The 24,437-nt window shown below is 36.6% G+C and overlaps 2 protein-coding genes across 2 annotated transcripts in view; one reads left to right on the top strand and one right to left on the bottom strand.

Annotated features, from left to right (window-relative positions):
- The window catches only part of CDC40 (cell division cycle 40), a 55,045-nt gene that overhangs the window by 1,646 nt on the left and 28,962 nt on the right, over positions 1–24,437 (top strand). Inside the window, exons 2-3 of the mRNA XM_067702351.1 lie at positions 16,895–16,981; positions 23,187–23,316. Coding sequence (XP_067558452.1) covers positions 16,895–16,981; positions 23,187–23,316 — 217 coding nt within the window. The remainder of the gene's footprint in view (positions 1–16,894; positions 16,982–23,186; positions 23,317–24,437) is intronic.
- METTL24 (methyltransferase like 24) overlaps positions 17,245–24,437 on the bottom strand; it is a 151,855-nt gene continuing 144,662 nt past the window's right edge. The window contains exon 6 of the mRNA XM_067702355.1: positions 17,245–17,499. Coding sequence (XP_067558456.1) covers positions 17,491–17,499 — 9 coding nt within the window. The 3' untranslated portion in view covers positions 17,245–17,490. The remainder of the gene's footprint in view (positions 17,500–24,437) is intronic.

Here is a 24,437-nt window from a genome sequence, read left to right as displayed (position 1 = left end):
GTCTTTTACAGGCTTTTAGTGAGCTATTCATGGATTTTACTTTTTATTAATGTATATCGAGTATGAAAGAATGCTTAGGATCCTCCTACTTTTATAACAAAACAAACTCCCCAAACTTACACCCCTCCTCTAGCAGCCTCCTGAGTCTTCATTCTTTTCACAGCTCAGCTTTTTGGAGCTCTCTCACTTTATCTCATTTTCTCCTCAACTCAATGCAGCCTTGCCCTAGCCTCTTGGGAAACTTACTCTCCCTGAGTAATGTCACTGCCCTTCCAGTTGTCAAGTTCTGTCATCTGAGTTGAATATTTGCATCAAGTGACACTATTAAATAGTTCTTTTTTGAAACTTTCTTTCTTTTTGGCTTCCATGGGGCCATCCGCAGTCTTCTGATCCCCTGTTCTTCTGCCCTCCCTTTCAATATTAGTGTTTCCTGAAACTCTGTCCTTAGTCCCCCTTTGCACCCCTCATACCCTCCAGGCCTTCAACCTGCAGTGCTCCTGATGACTTACAGGTGAACACTGTGAAGTGGTTCGCACAGGCTCTGGAATCAAGACCGCCAGCATTCAAATCCTACCTCCAGCAGTTACCCAGATGGTGACCTTGGATAAATTAGGTGCTCGTGTCTAAGCTTTTTCTCATCTGTGAAGTAGGGATAACACTAGTAACTATCTCATGGAGTTCAAGACTTGTCATAAAGCATGTGCCAGGCACACCATCCTTATCCAATTCTAAACTCCTTGCTAGCTTCAGAACTATTGCCGTCTCTCCCAGAATAGCTCTCAGGCACCTCCAATCCAATGTGCTAAAAAATTGACATTTTCTTTCCCTCAGGATCTGCTTCACCTGTTTTTCCCATTTGGATTAATGACCCCACAACCCACCCATTAGTCCAAGCCAAGAACAGAGGGGTCTTCCTTTTCTCTTCCTTCTTCCTCAGCCCCTGAAGCTAGTCATTCAGCTGGTTCTAACATTTCTGCTTCATTAATTTCTCTCAAATCAACTCCTTCCTTTCCATTTTTACTGACACAGCCTTACTTCATATCTTCCTTACTTCTCTCAGGAGTCATTCTTGACTCCTCTTTCTTTCTGAACCCCTGCTATTGGGTAATGGGTCCTGTTCATTACCAGGACCCATTACCCAATAGTACCAATGATGTTTATCAAATCTCTCTTTCCTCTCTTTCCTCCTGCCACTGTTCAGATTCTTATAATTTTTCTTCAAGACAATTATAATAACCTTCTAACTGGTCTTTCTACTTCCTCCATTCTTGTCTCCCAGTTCCATACCCACTTTTCCCTTCACAATGCACTCAGAGTGGTCTTTCTAAATTACAGTGTTATCATATCACTTCCTTGCCCCAAGACATCCTATTGCCTGCTGGGTAATTTTTGAGTTTCTTATGAGACCTGCCATTCTCCCATGCTGAACACTCTACAAAGCACCCAAAGCCTATTTTCTTTTTTTCTCTCAAGTTTTTGCCCACGCTAGTCTCTCTGCATGGAGATCCCTTGCCTCATGCCTCCCCTCATCCCACCCCCGAAAACTCTACTGTCCTTCAGTCTCAGTGCACATATTTCCTCTGTCTACCTTAGCCCCCTTTCCACATCTCAGTTATAGCACTTGCCACATTGCTGTGATTTGTTAATTTTTTTCTTTCCCCTGGACCAGACCCTGGTGGCCAGAGATTGTTGTGTATATTTGTTTTCATGTCTTCAATGCCTAGTACACAAGATTAAGAGAAATACATTAGGTGAGAAAATGAATGAAAGAGTAAGTGAAAACCAAAGTCTTGAAAAAGCATGTATGTTGAGATTCAAGGTACATTGATTGGGTGGGAGTGAGAGGAAGTCTCTAAAACTCAGTTCAATCACTTCAAGTTATAAGTAAGATAATCCAGGAGGAAAGACTGAATAGGTATCAGAGGTCCGTTAGAAGCAGAGCTGGGGCTAAACCCCACAGTGATCTGGTTTCTGTGATGAGAGAGTAAGGGATATTGATCATCGCTCGTTTGTTAATATGCTTTTTAAAAAGCTTACACCCAGTAAATTTAATGACAGAAAAATGTCCAGGGGAGGAGATGTGAAGCATACAAATAAGTTCATCTGTATTTGTCAAATTGTACTGTGACTAATAGCAAGCATTCTGGCAAAGTATGAACTTATGTAATGTTTTTAATCCATATCACTGAACACTAATGAGATTTCACGTACCTTATAGGTGATTTGATTTTATTTTTTGAAGTTACTGTTGGGTTGTCTTTTTCCTTTTGATCTGTAGGAGATCCTTATATATTCTGGATACTATCCCTTCGTCAATTATGTGTTGCAAATTTGTGGCTTGTTATGCATTGTGGTTCCTTTTCCTTGTTGGAGAAATTCTTCCTTTTCCCAAAGTCATAAAAATATCCTCCCATTTTGTCTTTTGAAAGCACTGTATTTTTGCTTTTTCCATTTAAGTCATGACTCCACATGGAATTAAGTTTTGTGTATGGTGTGAACATTTTTAATAATATAGCTCGATCTTTGGTAGGGCTGTTCTACCTCCCCCACCCCCACCCCACCTCCATCCTTTTTTGTTGTTATTCAAGAATGTCTTGGCTATTCTTGTCCCCTGTAACTCTGTATACGGTTTAGAATTAACATGTAAATTCTGCTAACACCGAGGTGGGATTTTGTTTGGAGTTGGGTTGACTCCTAGATCAATTTGAAGACAGTGTTATATCTGTTCATTCATTTAGGTCTTCTTTAGGTTTTTAATTTCTTTGAAAGTTTATAATTTTCTCTATCAGTATCTTGAACAGTTTTGTTGCAGATATTTCTAGGTGCATCTTAGTTTTATGCTATTATAATAATAAATTGTGTTATTTTTTCCATTATTTAATTTTTTGACTGATCTTACTACTTAAATAATGGTATCAGCTGCAAACATGAGAGTATTTTTTTCTTCCTTTCAGTCCTTTTTTCTTTTCTTTTTTTTCTTGCCTTGCCATGATTGCTAAGATCTCCAGAAAGATCAAAAATAAAAAGAGGGGAAAAGAATATATCAGGCAAATTCCAAGAAGAAGAAAATGGCATTGGTTGTATTAGGGTCAATAAAATAGACTTTAAAACAGAAAAAGGATCACTTCATAATGATACAAGGTTCAGTTCACAAAGAGGTACATAACAATTTTAAATTTATATGCACCTAATAATGTAAGCGCAAAATATTTAAGCAAAAGTTTTTATAGGGGCTTCCCTGGTGGCGCAGTGGTTGAGAGTCCGCCTGCCGATGCAGGGGACACGGGTTCGTGCCCCAGTCCGGGAAGATCCCACATGCCGCGGAGCGGCTGGGCCCGTGAGCCATGGCCGCTGAGCCTGCGCGTCCGGAGCCTGTGCTCCGCAACGGGAGAGGCCACAACAGTGAGAGGCCCGCGTACCGCCAAAAAAAAGTTTTTATAACTATGAGAGAAACCGACAAATCTACAATTACAGCAGAAGATTTTAATATACCTCTTTCAATAATTGATAGAATAAGCAAAACAATATCAATGATGACACAGAAAATTCAAACAACGAAATTAGCAAACTGTATCTGAAGGGTATAAAGGACATGGCACTCAATGCAGAAAACTGTTTTCAAGCAGTAATAAAACATTTTTAAAAAACTGACCATATACTAGGCCAGGGATTGGCAAACTTTGGTAAAGGGCCAGATAGTAAATATTTGGGGCTGTGCAGGCCACATACAGTCTTTGTCACATCTTAATGTCTGTCTTTCCCTCTTTCTTTCTTTTTTTAAACAACCCTTTAAAATGTAAATATCTTACATTTACTTAGCTTGTTGGTACAAAAGCAGGCTGTGGGCTGGACATGGCCCAATAATTGTAGTTTGCCAACCCCTGTACTAGTCCATAAAATAAATCTCAATACATTTTAAGTCATATAATCACATTCTCTGACCACAGTGCATCTAAGCTAATCAGTCACAAAAAGATAAACTATAAAATTCCCACATTTGAAAATTATAAATTGTACTCAGTAAACCATGGGCCAAATTTTTAAAAACTAGAAAATATTTTGAACTAAACAATAAGAAAACAATGCTCATCGGAACTTACGAGGTGCAGCCATAGTAATAATTTTTTTTTCAAGTATAGTCTTAAATACACATAACAGTATAGAAGAAATGAGCATAGAATATCTTTCCATTTTTTGTATCTTTTCAATTTTTTTCATGAATATCTTATAGTTTTCAGTGTATGTATCTTTCACCTCCTTGTTTAAATTTGTTCCTAGATGTTTTATTGTTTTTCATGCTATTGTAAATTGGATTGTTTTCTTAATTTCTCTTTCTAGTGGTTCATTGTTAACATATAAAGCAACAGACTTTTGTATATTGATTTTGTACCCTGCAACTTTACTGAATTCATTTATTAGTTCTAATAGTTGTTTGGTGGAGTCTTTAGAGTTTTCTCTATATAAATGATGTCATCTGCCAGTAGTGACAGTTTTACTTCTTTTCCAATTTGGATGCTTTTTATTTCTTTTTCCTGCTTAAATTGCTCTGACTAGGACTTACAATACTATGTTTAATAAAAGTGGTGAAAGTGGGCATCTTGTCTTGTTCCTGATCTTAAAGGAAAATTTTTCATCTTTTTGCCATTGAGTATGATGTTAGCTGTGGGTTTGTCATATATGGCATTTATTATGTCGAGGTACATTCTGTCTATACCTGCTTTGTTGAGACTTTTTATAAGGAATGGGTATTGAACTCTGTCAGATGCCTTTTCTATGTCTATTGCGATGATGTTTATTCTTTGTTAATGTGCTGTATCACGTTGATTAATTTGCAGATGTTGAACCATCTTTGCATCCCTGGAATAAATCCTACTTGATCGTGGTGTATGATCCTTTTATTGTATTGTTGAATTTGGTTTGCTGACATTTTGAGGATGTTTGCATTTAAGTTCTTCAGGAATATCGGCCTGTAATTTCCCTTTTTTGTGGTATCCTTGTCTGGTTTTGGTATCAGGGTAATGCTGGTCTCATAAAATGAATTTGGGAGCATTCACTCTTCTTCAGTTTTTTGGAAGAGTTTGAGAAGGATAGGTGTGAAACGTTTCAATATTTGGTAGCATACTGAAGCCTTCTGGTCCTGGAGTTTTATTCTTTGGGAGTTTTTTGATTACTGATTCAGTCTCCTTACTAGTAATTGGTCAGTTCAGATTTCCATTTCTTCATGATTCAGTCTCGAAGATTGTATGTTTCTAGGAATTTATCCATTTCTTCTAGGTTGTCCAATTTGTTGGCATATAGGTGTTCATAGTAGTATCTTATAATCTTTTGTACTTTGGTATCAGTTGTAACTTCTCTCTCGTTTCTGATCTTATTTATTTCATCCTCTGTTTTTTCTTAGTGAATTTAGGTAAAGGTTTATCAATTTTGTTTATCTTTTCAAAGAACCAGCTCTTGTCTTTTTCTTTCTGTTGTCTTTTTAGTCTCTATTTCATTTATTTCCACTCTGATCTTTATTATGTCCTTCCTTCTACCAACTTTGGGCTTCATTTGTTCTTCTTTCCTAGTTCCTTTATGTGTAAAGTTACGTTGTTTATTTGAGGTTTTTCTTGTTTCTTGAGGTAATCCTATGTCTCTAATTTCCCTCTTAGAACTTCTTTTGCTGCATCCCATAGATTTTGGTATGTTGTATTTCCATTTTCATTTGTCTCAAGGTATTTTTCTTTTTAATTTCTATTTTGATTTCTTCATTGACCCATTGGTTGTTCAGTAGCATATTGTTTAATCTCCAAATATTTGTGGTTTTTCCAGTTTTCTTCTTTTAATTGATCTCTAGTTTCATACCATTGTGGTTGAAAAGATGCTTGATATGATTTCAGTCTTCTTAGGTGTATTGAGACTTATTTTGTGGCCTAACATATGATCTATTGTGGAGAATGTTCTGTGTGCATTTGAAAAGAATGTGTATTCTGCTGCTCTTGGATGGAATGTTCTGTATTTATCTATTAAGTCTATCTGGTATAATTATTGATTTTCTTTCTGGATGATCTGTCCATTAATGTAAGTGGAATATTAAAGTCCTCTACTATTATTGTATTCCTGTCAATTTCTCCCTTTAGGTCTGTTAATACTTGCTTTATATATTTAGGTGCTCCTGTGTTGGGTGCATAGATATATACAAATGTTATACCTTTTTGCTGGATTGACCCCTTTATCATGATGTAATGTCCATCTTTGTCTTTTATTACAGTCTTTTTCCTCTGTATTTGTTAAGGGCCAAACTCAAAAGATATCTTTATATGAATTTCTATTTTTTTCCTCAGCCAATTAAACTCCCATTATAGAAAGTCTGTTCATTTCTATTTTTTGGCAAAAAACCTGTAACATAAATTGATAGTTTGTAATAATGGTTGATATTTATGTCTTGTTTATAGTTTACGAAGTGCTTTCACATCCATTTTCTTATTTGTATAACAGTAAGAAATGTGAAAAGGACTAAAAGGTAAATATTATATGATTTTATTTTCAAATTACTTTGAATCAACAAAAGGTAACATATTTAAACTTATTTGACTCATAGGGTACACTTTACTTACTGCATTTTAATTTTTATGGATAATGAAAGCTGAATAGAAATCCTTTGTAATTCTCTGGTAATTTCAATTGCATGCCTAATTGTTATTGAACTCCTCATGGGTATTAAAACAAGGTTGTGGTGTTGTCCAACTTTTTCTAATTAAACATAAAATTAATAACTCTTCATTTTCTGAGGAGTTGTCCAGTTTGTTCTATAATTTTAGGAGGAGCCAGAGATGGGGACCTAGTTATATTTTCATTAGTTGCCACATTGCTTTTTAAGAGTAGTTCTTTTAAAATTGTATTTTGCATTTAAAACTTGATGTCTTGTGGTACTCTGTTCAAAATAATTCAAATTTAGAATATTTAAAATACCCTTAATCAGAAAGATCTGGTAAACCATATTAAAAAGTGGTTCTAACAACTGTATTCTAAAAAAGCCATTGGGGAAGTATGAACACGGCTAAGCCTCTTGTTGTTATAAGCAGTTTATCCTTATAAAAGAGAGAAAAGCATTTAATTTAGTTTTTATGCAGTTTAACTTTGTGGTACTTGGTTTTGCTACTGAGCCCTAGGTAGATACTCTAATCAATGAAGATTGGGGTATGCTTTCTAGGGTAATATAGGTGGCCCAGCATTTGAACCCCCTTCCTTAATAGTCTTAATGTAAACAGCATCCTTCCCTGCCTCCTACCTTCAGAAGCTGGAAACCCAGATTCTATCCTCCCAACTCCCTTTCAGCTAAGGTTTAGGACTATAATTTGGGCTCTCAGGCAGATGCACCCACCTAAATTCTAGTCTAAAGCTAATCCACAAAGAAGCAAAGAAAAAGAATATTTTAAGTGGCAGTGATGACTCCCAACACTAAAAGATTAAAAGAAAATTAAAAGATCATCTATGATCTTTGCTAGCTTCAGATCTATCATCATCTACTCCCAACATCTCCCACCAACTCCAAAATCTATCACCCATCACCCATTCTTGTCTTTGTAATCTCTGTTTCATCTCAGGGAGGATTCTCCTTCTCTTTTCAGAGGCTAGTTGGTTGTATCCTGGATTATCTCCCCTCTCACCTCTTCCAGAATGACCATACCTTTTTGATCATTCCCTCATTCTTATCGTATGTTTCTCGCTACTTGCTCCTTTCCTGTAGCTTATGATTGACTAAATCTTTGGCTTAGCCTTTTCTTTAAAAAGGAAAAAAGTAAACTGAATTTTACCCTGAAAATCCTTCAATCTGGTACCCCATCTTTTCTTCTTTACTGCCAGATGTCTTGAAAGAGCAAAAATATTGATGTCTTTTTTTTTTTTCTAAATCCTCGGTTATACCTCTGCCCCTTGCAACTGGCTCTCCATACTTCACCCTGCTACCAAAATTGCTCTGGCAAAGGTTTTCTGTGACATAATTGCCAATTTCAGTGATCTTTGGTCAGCCTTCATCCTCTTTAATTTCTCTAGGAATTTGACATATCTTTCTTCAGTTTAATTTAACAAATATTTATTGAACATGCACTTCATGCCCTGCATTCTACTGGGCAGTAAGACTATAAAATATAAGTAAAAGTCATGTGCAACAAATAATGTATCACAAGGGCTATTAGGAGTTATGTGTAACATCTCTTAGGACTGTGGATGAAAAAGCATTTTTCCTGAGCCAAGAGGAGGGGCGGTATCAGGGAAAAGAAGAAGATGACATATTATCAGATAGCAAAGGGAAATGCATAAGGAACAAAGTAACATTGCCAACAACACAGGAAGCATGAAAGTGCTTGATATTTTAAAAAGTCAGCAATTAGTCTAATACAGCAAAAATGGGGGTATGTTAAAGCAGATAAGGACATACTATAATAGACCAGGCAAGATATGAAGTCTGAACTAGGATGGTGGAGAAGGGAAGGTGGGAGTAGGGTTGCTAGAGAAATATTTTAGGGGTAGAATCAGTAAGACTCAGTGCCTAATTTGTTCGTGTGTGACAGTGGAGTCATGGGGAAATGGTATCTTGTGTTTTGGACATACCAAGGTGTTTGATGCTGTGGAATATCCATATAATGAAGTTCAGTAGGCCGTTAGATATGTGGATACAGAGGCTAGGTATGGTCAAGGCTGCAGATAAAAATTTGGGCTGGAAATTGAAGTCAAGAGATAAGATAAAGATGTGGAAAAATCTGAAACAAGAGAGGAAGGAAGTTTAAGAGAGTCAGACCTGAAGGACTCTATCTTTGTAAAGTAGAGAAACTAAGTCACCTGCTTTGGTGGGGGGTGTTTTAATAGTGACAAAATTTTGGAACAATAACTGTGTGCCTATAGTATTACTTTTCCTGTCAGTTTTCTATCTTTGGTCATTACCTGGTCTAACTCTGTGAGATCTTCATTTGTCAGTGGCATTGCTTCTTCTCCAGCATCACTGTCAACTTCATGCTTTTCTACCTGTTTTGCAAAATTTGCGATGTTACTTTGCATTATCTTTGCATTATGTTTACAGATATATCCTACATCTGCAAGTGGCCAACAAAGATGGTGACATGATAGGAATAGTTCTAGGGGGTTAAGGCCACATTCGTGCATACAAAATCCAACTTCTATAGCTTTTCTTTTTTTTTTTTAACATCTTTATTGGAATATAATTGCTTTACAGTGTTGTCTTACTTTCTGCTATATAACAAAGTGAATCAGCTATATGTATACCTATATCCCCATATCCCCTCCCTCTTGTTCCTCCCTCTGACCCTCCCTATCCCACCCCTCTAGGTGGTCACAGAGCACTGAGCTGACCTCTCTCTGCTATGCAGCTGCTTCCCACTAGCTATCTATTTTACATTTGGTAGTGTATACGTCAGTGCTACTGTCTCACTTCATCCCAGCTCACCCTTCCCCCTCCCCGTGTCCTCAACTCCATTCTCTACGTCTGCATCTTTATTCCTGTTCTGCCCCTAGGTCCATCAGAACCATTTGGTTTTTTTAGATTCCATATATATGTGTTAGCATACGGTACTTGTTTTTCTCTTTCTGACTTACTTCACTCCGTATGACAGACCCTAGGTCCATCCACCTCACTACAAATAACTCAATTTCGTTTCTTTTTATGGCGGAGTAATATTCCATTGTATATATGTGCCACATCTTCTTTATCCATTCATCTGTCGATGGACACTTAGGTTGCTTCCATGTCCTGGCTATTGTAAATAGTGCTGCAGTGTATATCCTGAGAAAACCATAATTCATAAAGAGTCATGTACCACAGTGTTCATTGCAGCTTTGTTTTTTTGATATTGAGTTGCATGAGCTGCTTGTATATTTAGGAGATTAATCTTTTGTTAGTTGCTTTGTTTGCAAATATTTCCTCACATTCTGAAGATTGTCTTTGCATCTTATTTATGGTTTCCTTTGCTGGGCAAAAGCTTTTAAGTTTCATTAGGTCCCATTTGTTTATTTGTGTTTTTATTTCCATTTCTCTGGGAGGTGTGTCAAAAAGGATCTTGCTGTGATTGATGTCATAGAGTGTTCTGCCTATGTTTTCCTCTAAGTTTTACAGTGAGTGGGCTTACATTTAGATCCTTAATCCATTTTGATTTTATTTTTTGGGTATGGTGTTAGGAAGTGATCTAATTTCATTCTTTTACATGTAGTTCTCCAGTTTGCCCAGCACCACTTATTGAATAGGCTGTCTTTTCTCCATTGTATAGTCTTGCCTCCTTTGTCAAAGATAAGGTAACCGTATGTGCGTGGGTTTATCTCTGGGCTTTCTATCCTGTTCCCTTGATATGTATTTCTGTTTTGGTGCCAGTACCATACTGTCTTGATTACTGTAGCTTTGTAGTATAGTCTGAAGTCAGGGAGCCTGATTCCTCCAGCTCCGTTTTTCTTTCTGAAGATTGCTTTGGCTATTTGGGGACTTTTGTGTTTCCATACAAATTGTGAAACTTTTTGTTCTAGTTCTGTGAAAAATGCCAGTGGTAGTTTGATAGGGATTGCATTGAATCTGTAGATTGCTTTGGGTAGTAGAGTCATTTTCACAATGTTGATTCTTCCAATCCAAGAACATGGTGTATCTCTCCATCTGTTTGTATCATCTTTAATTTCTTTCATCAGTGTCGTATAGTTTTCTGCATACAGGTCTTTTGTCTCCTTAGGTAGGTTTATTCCTAGGTATTTTATTCTTTTTGTTGCGGTGGTAAATGGGAGTGTTTCCTTAATTTCTCTTTCAGATTTTTCGTTGTTAGTGTAGGAATGCAGGAGATTTCTGTGCATTAATTGTGTATCCAGCTACTTTACCAAATTCATTGATTAGCTCTAGTAGTTTTCTGGTAGCATATTTAGGATTCTCTATGTATAGTATCATGTCATCTGTAAACAGTGACAGTTTCACTTCTTTTCCGATTTGGATTCCTATTATTTATTTTCTTCTCTGATTGCCTTGGCTAAAACTTCCAAAACTATGTTGAATAATAGTGGTGAGAGTGGGCAACCTTGTCTTGTTCCTGATCTTAGAGGAAATGGTTTCAGTTTTTCACCACTGAGAATGATGTTGGCTGTGGGTTTGTCATATATGGCCTTTATTATGTTGAGGTAGGTTCCCTCTATGCCTACTTTTTGGAGAGTTTTTATCATAACTGGTTGTTGAATTTTGTCAAAAGTTTTTTCTGCACCTGTTAAGATTATCGTATGGTTTCTTTCCTTCAATTCGTTAATATGGTTTATCACATTGATTGATTTGCGTATATTGAACAATCATTGCATTTCTGGGATAAACCCCATTTGATCATGGTTCATGACCCTTTTAATGTGCTGTTGGATTCTGTTTGCTAGTATTTTGTTGAGGATATTTGCATCTATGTTCATCAGTGATATTAGCCTATAGTTTTCTTTTTTTGTGACGTCTTTGGTTTTGGTATCAGGGTGATTGTGGCCTCGCAGATTGAGTTTGGGAGTGTTCCTCCCTTTGCTACATTTTGGAAGAGTTTGAGAAGGATAGGTGTTAGCTCTTCTCTAAATGTTTACTGGTAAAGCCATCTGGTCCTAGGCTTTTGTTTCTTGGAAGATTTTTAATCACAGTTTCAATTTCAGTGCTTGTGATTGGTCTGTTTAAATTTTCTATTTGTTCCTCGTTCAGTCTCAGAAGGTTGTGCTTTTCTAAGAATTTGTCCATGTCTTCCAGGTTGTCCATTTTATTGGCATATAGTTGCTTGTAGTAATCTCTCATGATCCTCTGTATTTCTGCAGTGTCACTTCTCCTTTTTCGTTTCTAATTCTGTTGATTTGAGTCTTCTCCCTTTTTCTCATGAGTCTGGCTAATGGTTTATCAATTTTGTTTATCTTCTCAAAGAACTAACTTTTAGTTTCATTGATCTTTGCTATTGTTTTCTTTGTTTCTTTTTCATTTATTTCTGGTCTGAACTTTATGATTTCTTTCCTTCTGATAACTTTGGCATTTTTTTGGTTCTTTTTTCTCTAACAGCTTTAGGTGTAAGGTTAGGTTCTTTATTTGAGATTTTTCTTGTTTCCTGAGATAGGATTGTATTGCTATAAATTTCCCTCTTAAAACTGCTTTTGCTGTATCCCATAGGTTTTGGGTCGTCGTGTTTTCACTTTGTTTCTAGGTATTTTTTGATTTCCTTTTTGATTTCTTAAGTGATCTCTTGGTTATTTAGCAGCATATTGTTTAGCCTCCATAGGTTTGTATTTTTTACAGATTTTTTCCTGTAATTGATATCTAGTCTCATAGGGTTGTGGTCAGAAAAGATACTTGACATGATTTCAACTTTCTTAAATTTACCAAGGCTTGATTTGTGACCCAAGATATGATCTATCCTGGAGAATGTTCCATGAGCACTTGAGAAGAAAGTGTTTTTTTAGGATGGAATGTCTTGTAAACATCAATTAAGTCCATCCAGTCTAGTCTGTCACTTAAAGCTTGTGTTTCCTTATTTATTTTCATTTTGGTGATCTGTCCATTGGTGAAAGTGGGGTTTAAAGTCCACTACTATGATTGTGTTACTGTCAGTTTCCCTTTTTATGGCTCTTAGCGTTTGCCTTATGTATTGAGATGCTATGTTGGGTGCAAAAATGTTTACAATTGTTATATCTTCTTCTTGGATTGATCCCTTGATCATTATGTAGTGTCCTTCTTTGTCTCATCTTTATTTTAAAGTCTGTTTTGTCTGATATGATTATTGCTACTCCAGCTTTCTTTTGATTTCCATTTGCATGGAATATCTTTTTCCATCCCCTTACTTTCAGTCTGTATGTGTCCCTAGGTCTGAAGTGGGTCTGTTGTAGACAGCATATATACAGATCTTGTTTTTGTATCCATTCAGCCAGTCTATGTCTTTTGGTTGGAGCATTTAATCCACTTACATTTAAGGTAATTATCAATATGTATGTTCCTATGACCATTTTCTTAATTGTTTGGGGTTTGTTTTTGTAGGTCTTTTCCTTCTCTTGTGTTTCCTGCCTAGAGAAGTTCCTTTTGCATTTGTTGTAAAGCTGGTTTGTTGGTGCTGATTTCTCTTAACTTTTGCTTGTCTGTAAAGGTTTTAATTTCTCTGTGAAATTTGACTGAGATCCTTCCTGGGTAGAGTGATCTTCGTTGTAAGTTTTTCCCCTTCATCACTTTAAATATGTCCTGCCACTCCCTTCTGTCTTGCAGTTTCTGCTGAAAGATCAGCTGTTAACCTTATGGGGATTCCCTCGTATGTTATTTCTTGCTTTTCTCTTGCTGCTTTTAGTATTTTTTCTTTGTATTTAATTTTTGATAGTTTGATTAGTATGTGTCTTGGCGTGTTTCTCCTTGGATTTATCCTGTATGGGACTCTCTGTGCTTCCTGGACTTGATTTCCTTTTCCATGTTAGGGAAGTTTTCAACTATAATCTCTGCAAATATATTCTCAGACCCTTTCTTTTTCTCTTCTTCTGGGACCCCTATAATTCGAACCTTGATTCATTTAATATTGTCCCAGAGGTCTCTTAGGCTGTCCTCAATTCTTTTCGTTCTTTTTTCTTTATTCTGCTCTGCGGCAGTTATTTCCACTCTTTTATCTTCCAGGTCACTTATCCGTTCTTCTACCTCAGTTATTCTGCTATTGATTCCTTCTAGAGAATTTTAAATTTCATTTATTGTGTTGCTCATCATTGTTTGTTTGCTTTTTGGTCCTTCTAGTTCCTTGTTAAACGTTTCTTGTGTTTTTTCCATTCTATTTCCAAGATTTTGGATCGTCTTTTCTATCATTACTCTGCATTCTTTTTCAGGTAGACTGCCTATTTCCTCTTCATTTGTTTGGTCTGGTGGGTTTTTACCTTGCTGCTTCATCTGCTGTGTATTTCTCTGTCTTCTCATTTTGTTTAACTTACTGTGTTTGGGGTCTCCTTTTCGCAGGCTGCAGGTTTGTAGTTCCCATTGTTTTTGGTGTCTGCCCCCAGTGGGTGCAGTTGGTTCAGTGGCTTGTGTAAGCTTCCTGGTAGAGGGGACTCGTGCCTGTGTTCTGGTGGGTGGGGCTGGATCTTGTCCTTCTGGTCAGCAAAGCCATGTCCAATGGTGCATTTTGGGGTGTTTGTGAACTTAGTATGACTTTAGGCAGCCTCTCTGCCAATGGGTGGGGTTGTGTTCCTGTCTTGCTAGTTCTTTGGCATGGGGTGTCTAGCACTGGAGCTTGCAGGCCGTTGGGTAGAGCTGGGTCTTAATGTTGAGACGGAGATCTCTGGGAGCGCTCTCGCCGATTGATATTACATGGGGCTGGGAGGTCTCTGGTGGTCCAATGTCCTGGACTTGACTCTCCCACCTCAGAGGCTCAGGCCTGACACCCGGCCAGAGCACCAAGACCCTGCCAGCCACATGGCTCAGAAGAAAAGGAAGAAAAATAGGGGAAAAAAAAGAACAACTAACAGATAGAACCCCAAACCAAATGGTAAAAGCAAAACTAAACAGACAGAAATCACAGAAATAAACATACACACACACTCATAACAAGAAAACAAACAAACAAAAAAAACAACGAACAGTCAGAACCCTAGGACAAATGGTAAAAGCAAACCTAAACAAACAATATCACACAAAGAAACATACACATACACACTATAGACCAGGGCTTCAGAATATCTGGTCCTTTTTCAAACTTCTCTCTGTTCCTCTGTGAAAGGACTTCATGGTCAATTTGCTTAGACTTTGGTTCTCAGCCTGCAACTTTGGAATCACGTGGGAAGCTTGAACCAATGCCGGGCCTCACTCGGGAGGAATTAAATGAGAAAATATGAGGTGAGGCCTGGCATGAAACTTCTTTAAAGCTTCCTGCTGGACTCCACCAGTCTATGGAGGCCAGCTTATACTTTAATAGAGGGAGGTAGACAATTAATACATGTCAGGTGATGATAAATGTAATAGAGAACAATAAAGCAAGGTAAGGGGAAAGTAGGAAAACTGTGCAGAGACCTGAAAGGAGAGAGAACAGTCATGTGGGTATCCAGAGAAAGAACATTCCAAGAAGAGGAAACGGTAAGTGTGGAGACCCCAAAGCAGGACTGTCTTTTGGTGTATTCCTAGAATAACAAATGAGCCAGTGAGGCTGGAGTAAAGTGAGCACAGGCACAGGGCTAGGTGAAGACAGAAGTTAGTAGGGGCAAGGGACAGATTTGGAGGGTAAATTCTCTCAACCAGTTAGATTCAGACTTCTTCAGTTTATAATAGTGATTTTGTAACTTAAGCTTTCCTGAAATACAACCCATAGATGATATATAACTTCCTTAAGAATTTCAAAATATAACTTGAATACCCTAAATTAAATTTTGTAAAGCAACTTTATATCATGTTTGATATGTAAATTAAACATGTACTAGTAACATGTTTTTATTAGTAAATGCTCAGGCAGGACAATACAGGAAGATAAAAATGGCTTATAAAACTACCCTTGGGAGCCATACTTTCTGAAAACAACTGGTAATGAGCCCTGTAGTTCTTTGTAAGGCCCCTACCCTAAATGGGGAAGCTACCGGAGGGTTTAGAGTGAACGAGTAACATAATTGGACTAATATTTTAAAAGAATCACACTGGCCTCTGTGTGGAGTGAGGCTGTGGGTAGACAAGGGCAGAAGCAGGGAGACCAGTTAGGAGGCTATTACAGTAACAGGTGCAAAATGATAAACTGGACTGAGGTGATAGTGAAAGAGGACTTGAGAAGTGGTTGAACTCTGGGTGTTCATAGAAGGCAGAGGATTTGCTGATGGGTTGGATATACAACGTGAAAGAAAGAGGAGTCAAGGATAACTGTGGCAGTTTTCGCCTGAACACATGTAAGGGTGGGATAGTGGTTAATTTAGAGGAGGGTAGAAGGAGTCACTGGGGAAGGGAGAACAGAAGTTCCCTTTTTGGATATATTAAGTTTGAGATGTCTGTTAGACATCCTGGGAGAAAAGATGTTGAATTGAAGCTCAGATATATAAATCCCTAGAGTTCAAGGGAGAGATCCAGGCCAGAAAATTGTTATATTGTATGTATTGCATGTATTGTTTATGTGGTGGGGCTACACAAAAGATAGACTACCAGTGATTCTCTAGTGGAGATGAGATTTTTATGTTCATTAAGTTAGGGGATGAATTTAATAGTCGATGTAGATTGTTAGACTTTAGATTTAGAAGATTTGGGCCCTGCCACCTCCTTTTGTTTCTTCTGCAGTCCCTAAGCAGGTCCATCTGGGTACATATCTAATACGGTCTGCTGAATAAAGGAGTGCTTCTCCTGAATTTGGAACCAGAAGATCAGGTCTTTTGAGTTCATAAAAAAGAGCTGGACTCTCTTACTTTAAGGCTTTGAGTAGTATTAACTTACTTAGAAATTTTAATTTGTTCAGATGGAATAAAGTCAATGTTTTGGGGGGTTTTTTTTGCGGTACGCGGGCCTCTCACTGCTGTGGCCTCTCCCGCTGCGGAGCACAGGCTCCGGACGCACAGGCTCAGCGGCCATGGCTCATGGGCCCAGCCGCTCCGCGGCATGCGGGATCTTCCCGGACCGGGGCACGAACCCGTGTCCCCTGCATCGGCAGGCGGACTCTAAACCACTGCGCCACCAGGGAAGCCCAAAGTCAATGTTTTTGAAGGAAAGAATTTTTGTTATGCATTCTAACCTCTATAACTGTTTATATTACTTATATTAGTCTTCGATTATTAGACCTATATATAATTCTATACATTAATATATAGAATTTTATACTAATCACATAGCACTAGTGTAATCTTCATAAAAGTGATGTTAAAATGGCTAGTGTGACCTTAATGTAGTTTCTAAAATACAGTAAATACTTGTCGTATCTTTCTCGTTTGTTTGGTTTTCTTGTAGGAAGATTTGGAGACTGGAGTTCACCTTGACCCTGCTGTCAAAGAGGTTCAGTATAATCCTACCTATGAGACCATGTTTGCTCCTGAGGTAAGAAAACGTATTATAGTTAAGAGTGTCTTTTGCTTTACAGTATTTAAATTATACATACGTAGATAAACAGTTGGTGAATTTTTCAATGTTTTCTGATGAAAGTATACTACTTAAACTGTTAGAAAATATATCCTGTTATATGTTAGTTATATCTCAATTAAAAAAAGAAAGGAAAAGATATCCTTCTCTTCTCCAAAAGTTGAATAGTATGCTTTTGTAAGAATATCTAATTCTTAGATGCAAACTTAGTTAACATCTTCCTCTCAATTTTGATAAGGGAGTATTACAAGTTAACCATGAGGGAAAAAATTTAGGTTGATTAGCATCATTAATGCATAGTATATTATGAAACATCTAGTGACAAATGCTGCTGTGTTAAACACTAAAAAGAGGTACCATACTGACGTGGTCACTGCTCAAAAATAGTCACACGGTTTATTGCTTGCTCTGAGTCAGACATCTTATGGATTCTTTTTTCTGATGATGATAAATGGTGATGGAAGCATTTAAAAAAGCTGAAGAAGAAGAAGAAAAAAAGCAGAAATAGTGAAAATTGTCCATTTAGGAAAGTCTTTGTAGAAAAGATTAGATTTCTAGGTATTTAGCCTTTAAAAAGGAGAAAAGAATGCTTGACTGACAAGATACAGATATCAGAAAAAGGTCATTATAAGAAATAATAATATGGTTTCAGTAGCAGCATCTTTAAGAGCACTTTAAAGATAGAGATGAGGAGCTATATCTTATTGCACCCTGGTGGAGAAAGAAGTACTTTTTAATATTTTTCATTTTTTAGCATATAGTCATGGTCTTTTTTTTTTTTTTTTTTGATAAAGCTGTTTCATGTAATTTTTACCTGCTTAGGTTTCCATAGTCACTTAAAATATGGTAGTGGAAATGTATAGCACAGCCAAGGATGTCAGTGCTAGTGCTCTAGCTGTTCTCCTAAGTGTACAATAAGCAAAAAATTCATTCTCATGCTCTGAGACTGGTACATTTTTTATTTTATTCCATTATTTCCTAAATCCTTATAACCTGTTGAATTATAGGCTGTTTTATATCCCTTGGCACCATTTTAGCGCTGGCACGCTGCATGATTTTTTTTTTAATGTAAAGTACTTCAATTTAAGCCACTAACTTTAGAAAATAAGAAAATTTGGAAGTGGCATGGTGTATGACATTCCTGTGTCAGTGTACTTTCTATGAAGCCTGTTTTTCTTAAATTTTTAGATCCTATGCATAACTAATATATTGCTGTATGATTAGTTTTCCAAACTTTCAAGAAAAATTCAAAAGGTCAAAAAATTTTTGGTGCTATTGACGAGGCAGTAGGTTTATCATTCTCTTTGGGGGATTATCAGTCTAATTTTCTGTTCTTTTTTTTCCCGTGTTAGGGAAGCTCACATTAAATATATCAACTAGTTTATGTCAGGAACATTTCAGTGCTTATTGTCAACAATTTAAGGAAAGACTGATGGGACTGAAAAGTGAAGAAAAATTACAATTTTTCTAAGGAATTGTCTGTGACATAATAAATTATCAACTTTGAACTTTATGACTAGGGTCTGTATAACTTGGCAAAGTCTGGAAGGGTATTACCAGGAACTTTGCTGGATGAAATTCAAGTTCTCATATTTTGAGAATCCATCATTAGAGACAAGATTTAATCCTTCTTCTCAATCTAGTGTTTACCAGAGAGGACATGCTAAGTGCTTTTTAAAAAAAAAAGATGGAGACCACACTATTTCCTATAGTGCCTCTAAAGCACCAGTGAAGTTTAAGGAGAGACTGCATCTCGTTATAAAGATAAAAGTTCCATGAAAGTATTTGTAACTGGCAAATGTTTTTTGAAATAAGTGATACAGTCCAGGTTAAGAACATGAGTTGTGGGGCTAAACAGACCACTTATTAGCTCTTATGTGACCTTAGATTATCTTAGTTTTTTCACAGGTAAAATGAAGATAATTTCTACTTGACCAAATTATAAGGATAAATGAGATAATACGCGATGTGCTTAGGAAACTGTCTGGCACAGAATAAGCATTTAATAAATTATAGCCTTTACTGTTATTTATGTTAATATTATTGGCATTGATGGCGAGATAGGCCTTTGTGAGGACAGATTCCAGACAGAGGGGAACAGCATGAGCCAAATCATAAAATCTAAAGAACAGCAGTGTTTTAGTCATTATCAGTAGGGGAGAACGGGATAAGGCTAGAATAGTACTTTGTACAATCGGTATTGCACAGGCTTTAGGGGCCAAGGTAAAGAGTTCGGTCTTGATTTAATAGATGAATTTTTAGGAAGATTAATTTTAAAGGTTTGCATGATGGAAAAGAACAGGGATGGAGACTAATAAAACTACCATTTAGTACACTATGCCACGTACCACACTGAGGGATTTGTATACCTTATCTCCTTTAGCCCTCACTACAACCCTATGAAGTAAGTACTTTTATCCCTATTTTATAGTGAGGAATTCAACTGTCAGATTATACTGCCAGCAAGTGCCATATTTGAGGCTTTGAGTCCAGATCATTCTTAACAATCACACCATAACTGTAAGACCATTTAGAAGGTGCAGTTTTGACTTTATTAGTTCAGTAAACTAACAAATTGGCTATTTTATTTTATAAATTACTGTTTCCCTCCCAACCAAGGACTTTTCCTAGTTGATCTACCTAGTTATCCAGATAAGCTTTCTCAAATTACAGAAGGAACTTGAAGACATAAGAGCCATTGTTTTAGTCTAGTGATTTTCTTCATTTCACTCAATCCTGTTGGATCCGCTTAGAGAAAAGTCTGTTTGTTAGCTTCTCTAGACTCATATAAAACCCATAAGCCTCAGAGAGAATTTCAGACTCCTTAAAATAATATTACTTTAGGAATAGAAAAACTATAAAAGTTTAGAGGGGGAAAATGCCAGTTACTGTTTAAAATCTGGCCAAAAGGGCTGCTATAAATATTAATGTTAAAATGGACTTTAGAAGTCATATAGATCAGCTCTTTTATTTTATAGATGAGGGAACTGAGGCGCAAGGTCATAGAACCACTAATAAAATATACTATCGTAATAATTAAACTGTGCTTATGTCTTACAAGATTGAGGTATTCTGCCAATAAAATTGAATTGTGGTGATCTTTTCCAAAATTATAGAAAATAACAATTAATATGCTCTTCTCACCTTAAACTTTGTTTATAAATGTTTTATACATTGATTACTTCAATGAATATTAATGGAAAACTTAATACAGCAACTTGAGTATATGATTATTTGTTCAGTAACTTGGGGTTTTTTTCCTATATGTGAATTTATGGTTATGATTTCATATAGTCAATTTTTACTTATATGAATTTTCTTAATTCCTGTGATGTTATACTGCTAAGGCATCAACCCTCAAGTACTCTGCCTGTTGAAGACTTGAGAACCACTGCCTTATAATACATGGATCTCTTAGATTTATCAACTAATGTCTTAAATTAAAAGTACTTTTCTCCCAAGTTTATAAATAAATCACTACTTCACTGAGATGAAAGAGGTAAGGTTACTTACCTCAGAAACATTTTCGTTTTTGGTGCAATGTCTGAATTAATACTTAAATATGTATATTTCATATAGGAGATTTACAATTGTAATTGACTGTGATATACTTCAATATTATATTAGCCAAAAACTATTAAATACTCATACCTAATTAACTTGAATATGTATTTTAAAAAAATCACTTGTATACAAACTTAGGCTTAGACTTAACTACCAAAAGTCGAAAAGAAGCATTTAGAAATCAGTTTTGTGTATTTTTAAATATGCATCCTTTTGTTTTTTTAATGGTTAACCCAGAATTAAGAGTTGCATATTCACACAGACCAGGAACATCTCAGAGAGTAATTGGTAAGAGCTGAGTCCTGCTGAATAACATTCTCTGCCTTCCTCTGTTGACATGTAATGTCTTTGAGGTCAGCTCCAATAGCTGCCAGTAACCAGAAAGTTAAGGTGAGCCAGAAGTAGATGAGCCTACCCCAGGCAGCTTCCTATATCAGTGGAAGATTTTTTTCTTGTCTCAGCTTAAATATGTATAAAATATAAGCACGTTTAAATTTTTAGACAGTGTTAGGAAGAGTACCACAAGATATACTTCGCTGTAATATATGGATCTATATTCTTACAGAAATCAAAGTTCTTAACACTGAGAATTTTTCTTTAAAAGATGGAGGCAGGGCTTCCCTGGTGGCACAGCGGTTAAGAATCTGCCTGCCAATGCAGGGGACACGGGTTCGAGCCCTGGTCGGGGAAGATCCCACATGCCGCGGAGCAACTAAGCCCGTAAGGCCACAACTAAAGGAAGCCCACGCGCAGCAACGAAGACCCAACGCAGCCATAAATAAATAAATATTTATTTATTTTAAAAAAAAAAAAAAGATGGAGGCAGTTTGATATGTATGACCTGTAGAAGAATTATTCCCTTTTTGTATAATTTTAATAGAATTAGAATATGGAAATTGTACTTTCCTTTTTGAAATTGGAAATTATAAGCATAACGATTGGTAATTTATTAGATGTGATAGGAGTAACAATATAGGCAATGGGGATTTTTATCATTTTGGAATTTTTTTACCCCCAGAAATATCACATGCTGCTTTGCAGATGTTAACTGACTATAGCAATTAGATCATCTAGTCAACTTAAGTCATTTTATTTTCTTTGATTTTATGGATGTTTTTGTAATAAATTTCATGTAATAAATTTCATGACTGAATGAAGTTAACTGTAACTTCCAGCATTCAGCAATCTAGATTTTTTTCCCTACATTTCCACCCGTCAGCTCAGGAAGAACTAATACGGGCTATAAAGTCTTGCCCTATCCTTTAATTTAGAATAAATAGTAATAAAAGCTTTATATATGAATTAGATATCTTAAGATTGAATCATTTTAAACCTAGAAATGGAAGCTGTCAATAGAAAGGAATATTAATTTATTTTCTTCTAAAGCAGAAAAAATTATAAGGCAAATTAACGTTTAAATTCAGATTTTTATGCATAGCATAATGTTGATATGTAGAGAAGACAACATTCTGGTTAAGGAAAGGTCAATAATTTATATTTATGGCTCTGGAAGTGTATCATGGAAAAGGTGGTTTCAAATGGTAGTGACCTAAGATGTTCTAATGTCAAAATATTTATTATGACAGTCGACCTTCCAGAATTCAAATAAAAATATCCCGTCTACTTCCACTGTTTCCAAAGTGGGAAGTTCATTTTATTCTTTATTTTTAAAACTGTAAAGAAAAGAGTTGGATCTTCCCAATACCTTTTCTAATAGCATTAGTGACTTTAGGCAGGCAAGGTATGTCATCTTGACCTTTTTCTCCATTTCTAACATGAGAAAGAGAATACCTCTTTAACTTTCCAGAATTTTTGTACAGATCAAATTAAATAACATTTGGAAAGCCATTCTGGAAACTCAAAACATTGTAAACCTACAGATAATAATGGCACTATTTTGTGTAAGATTTTCATAGTGTGACTTTTCAGAGTGGAGAAGTTTTATTTACATTTGTAATGTCTTTTCCTAGGGACTTTTTCAAGGACTTTACTTTTACTGTCTATTTCCTATCTTCTGCCCCCAGTGAGACTGATTAATCTTTCCTTCATTAGTTCTTTCTATATGCCAGGCACTATGGAAAGTATTGACGGTTCTAAGTCTCCACCTTTGAGGAACTCATAATCTAGTAGCAGAGAAACATGTGTTTTTTAAATTACATCATGGTACCATTCCAAAAATTCCCCAAATCATCGTTTAGACAAAACTATAGTGTGTCTCAATTATCTAGAGCAACACTGTCAAACAGAACTTCCTGCAATAATGAAAATGTAGTAGCCAGTAATTGTATGTGGCTGTTGAGTTCTTGAAATGTGGCTGGTATGGCTGAGGAACTGAATATTTTAATTAATTTAAATTTCAATAGCCACACATAGGCTTGGGTGAGCTGGTTCCTCTCCAGTCCTGGTGGCTGCCAAACAGTGCTAACCAGCCATTGTCCAGTTGTACTAAACCATGGGAGGTAAGCATGTTCCCACACAAGTTAATGGGCCCCTGATGATTTAGAGTTAAAAATACATTGTACAATAATTCTACTCATTCTAGCTTTATACACTGAGAATTTGGGTTTTTTTGTTTGTTTTTTTTCTTATAACATTGTAGTTTGGACCAGAAAATCCCTTCAGAACACAGCAAATGGCTGCCCCTAGAAATATGCTTTCTGGATATGCTGAACCAGCCCACATCAATGATTTTATGTTTGAACAGCAAAGAAGAACTTTTGCCACATACGGTAAGATGATACGCGAGTTTCAGGTTAAACCTTATTAGAAGTGGGGTGTGTGTGTGTGTGTGTGCGCGCAATGATCGATTTTATCTTCTGGCTTTTTAAATTTATTAACCTGGATTCCTTAAAAGGGTAGTATGTTTTCTTATACACATCTATAAATATTTATACAAATAGGAAGGTGCACTAATATTTTTAGCTGTCATTCTAAATCTGTTCTGATTTCTGAGTACTAGAAATATTCTGTGGTCTTAAAAACAGAACATTCTCTGTTGTACTTTTTTTTTTTTTTGCGGTACGCGGGCCTCTCACTGTTGTGGCCTCTCCCGTTGCGAACACAGGCTCTGGATGCGCAGGCTCAGCGGCCATGGCTCACGGGCCCAGCCGCTCCGCGGCATGCGGGACCCTCCCGGACCAGGGCACGAACCTGCGTCCCCTGCATCAGCAGGCGGACTCTCAACCACTGCGCCACCAGGGAAGCCCTCTCTGTTGTACTTTTTAATGAACACTTGTTATTGAATGACTGTTGCATGTAGACTGCTATTGAAATTGGTAAATAACCGGATAGTGTTAAGAGGTATATTTTTATCTTCTTATGTACTAGTTGACTTAACTCTCTTTCTCAGATTTTATCTCTGAAAAGTTTTCTGTTGATTACTGAGAGTTATCAGGAAATGGAATGGCCACAAATTCATTGCGTAAAATAATTATATCCTATCGGTGGGATTTGAGAAAGTTAATGTGCATACAAGGCTGGGGATCCCCTCTACAAGAAGATGGTCTTTATAAAAATGTCCTTGCTCATGGTTCCACAGACCATAGGTCTGGTCACTTATATCAGCTTTGTCCATATTTGGTAGTGCCTTTTCTTTCTCTTCCCATAATCTACATCTGTAGGTTGACAGACACACTGATCACCTTCTGCTTTGAAGAGCTTTTTGGTAGGGCGGGTGAGCAAAGTAACTGAGAATGTTTTTATGCCTGTTGTAGTTGTGATCTTTATGAATTAATTATTTATGCTGATGTTCTCTTCCCCAAAGAGTAACTGAAAAAGAAAACTTTGAACTTTTTTAACAAGAGATTTAATAATCACATTTTTAGACATCAGCAACATTGTCTCTCTTATT

The sequence above is a fragment of the Pseudorca crassidens genome, chromosome 13 (assembly GCF_039906515.1).
Source record: "Pseudorca crassidens isolate mPseCra1 chromosome 13, mPseCra1.hap1, whole genome shotgun sequence".
Lineage (NCBI taxonomy): Eukaryota > Metazoa > Chordata > Mammalia > Artiodactyla > Delphinidae > Pseudorca > Pseudorca crassidens.
This window is presented reverse-complemented; position numbering and strand designations above follow the sequence as displayed.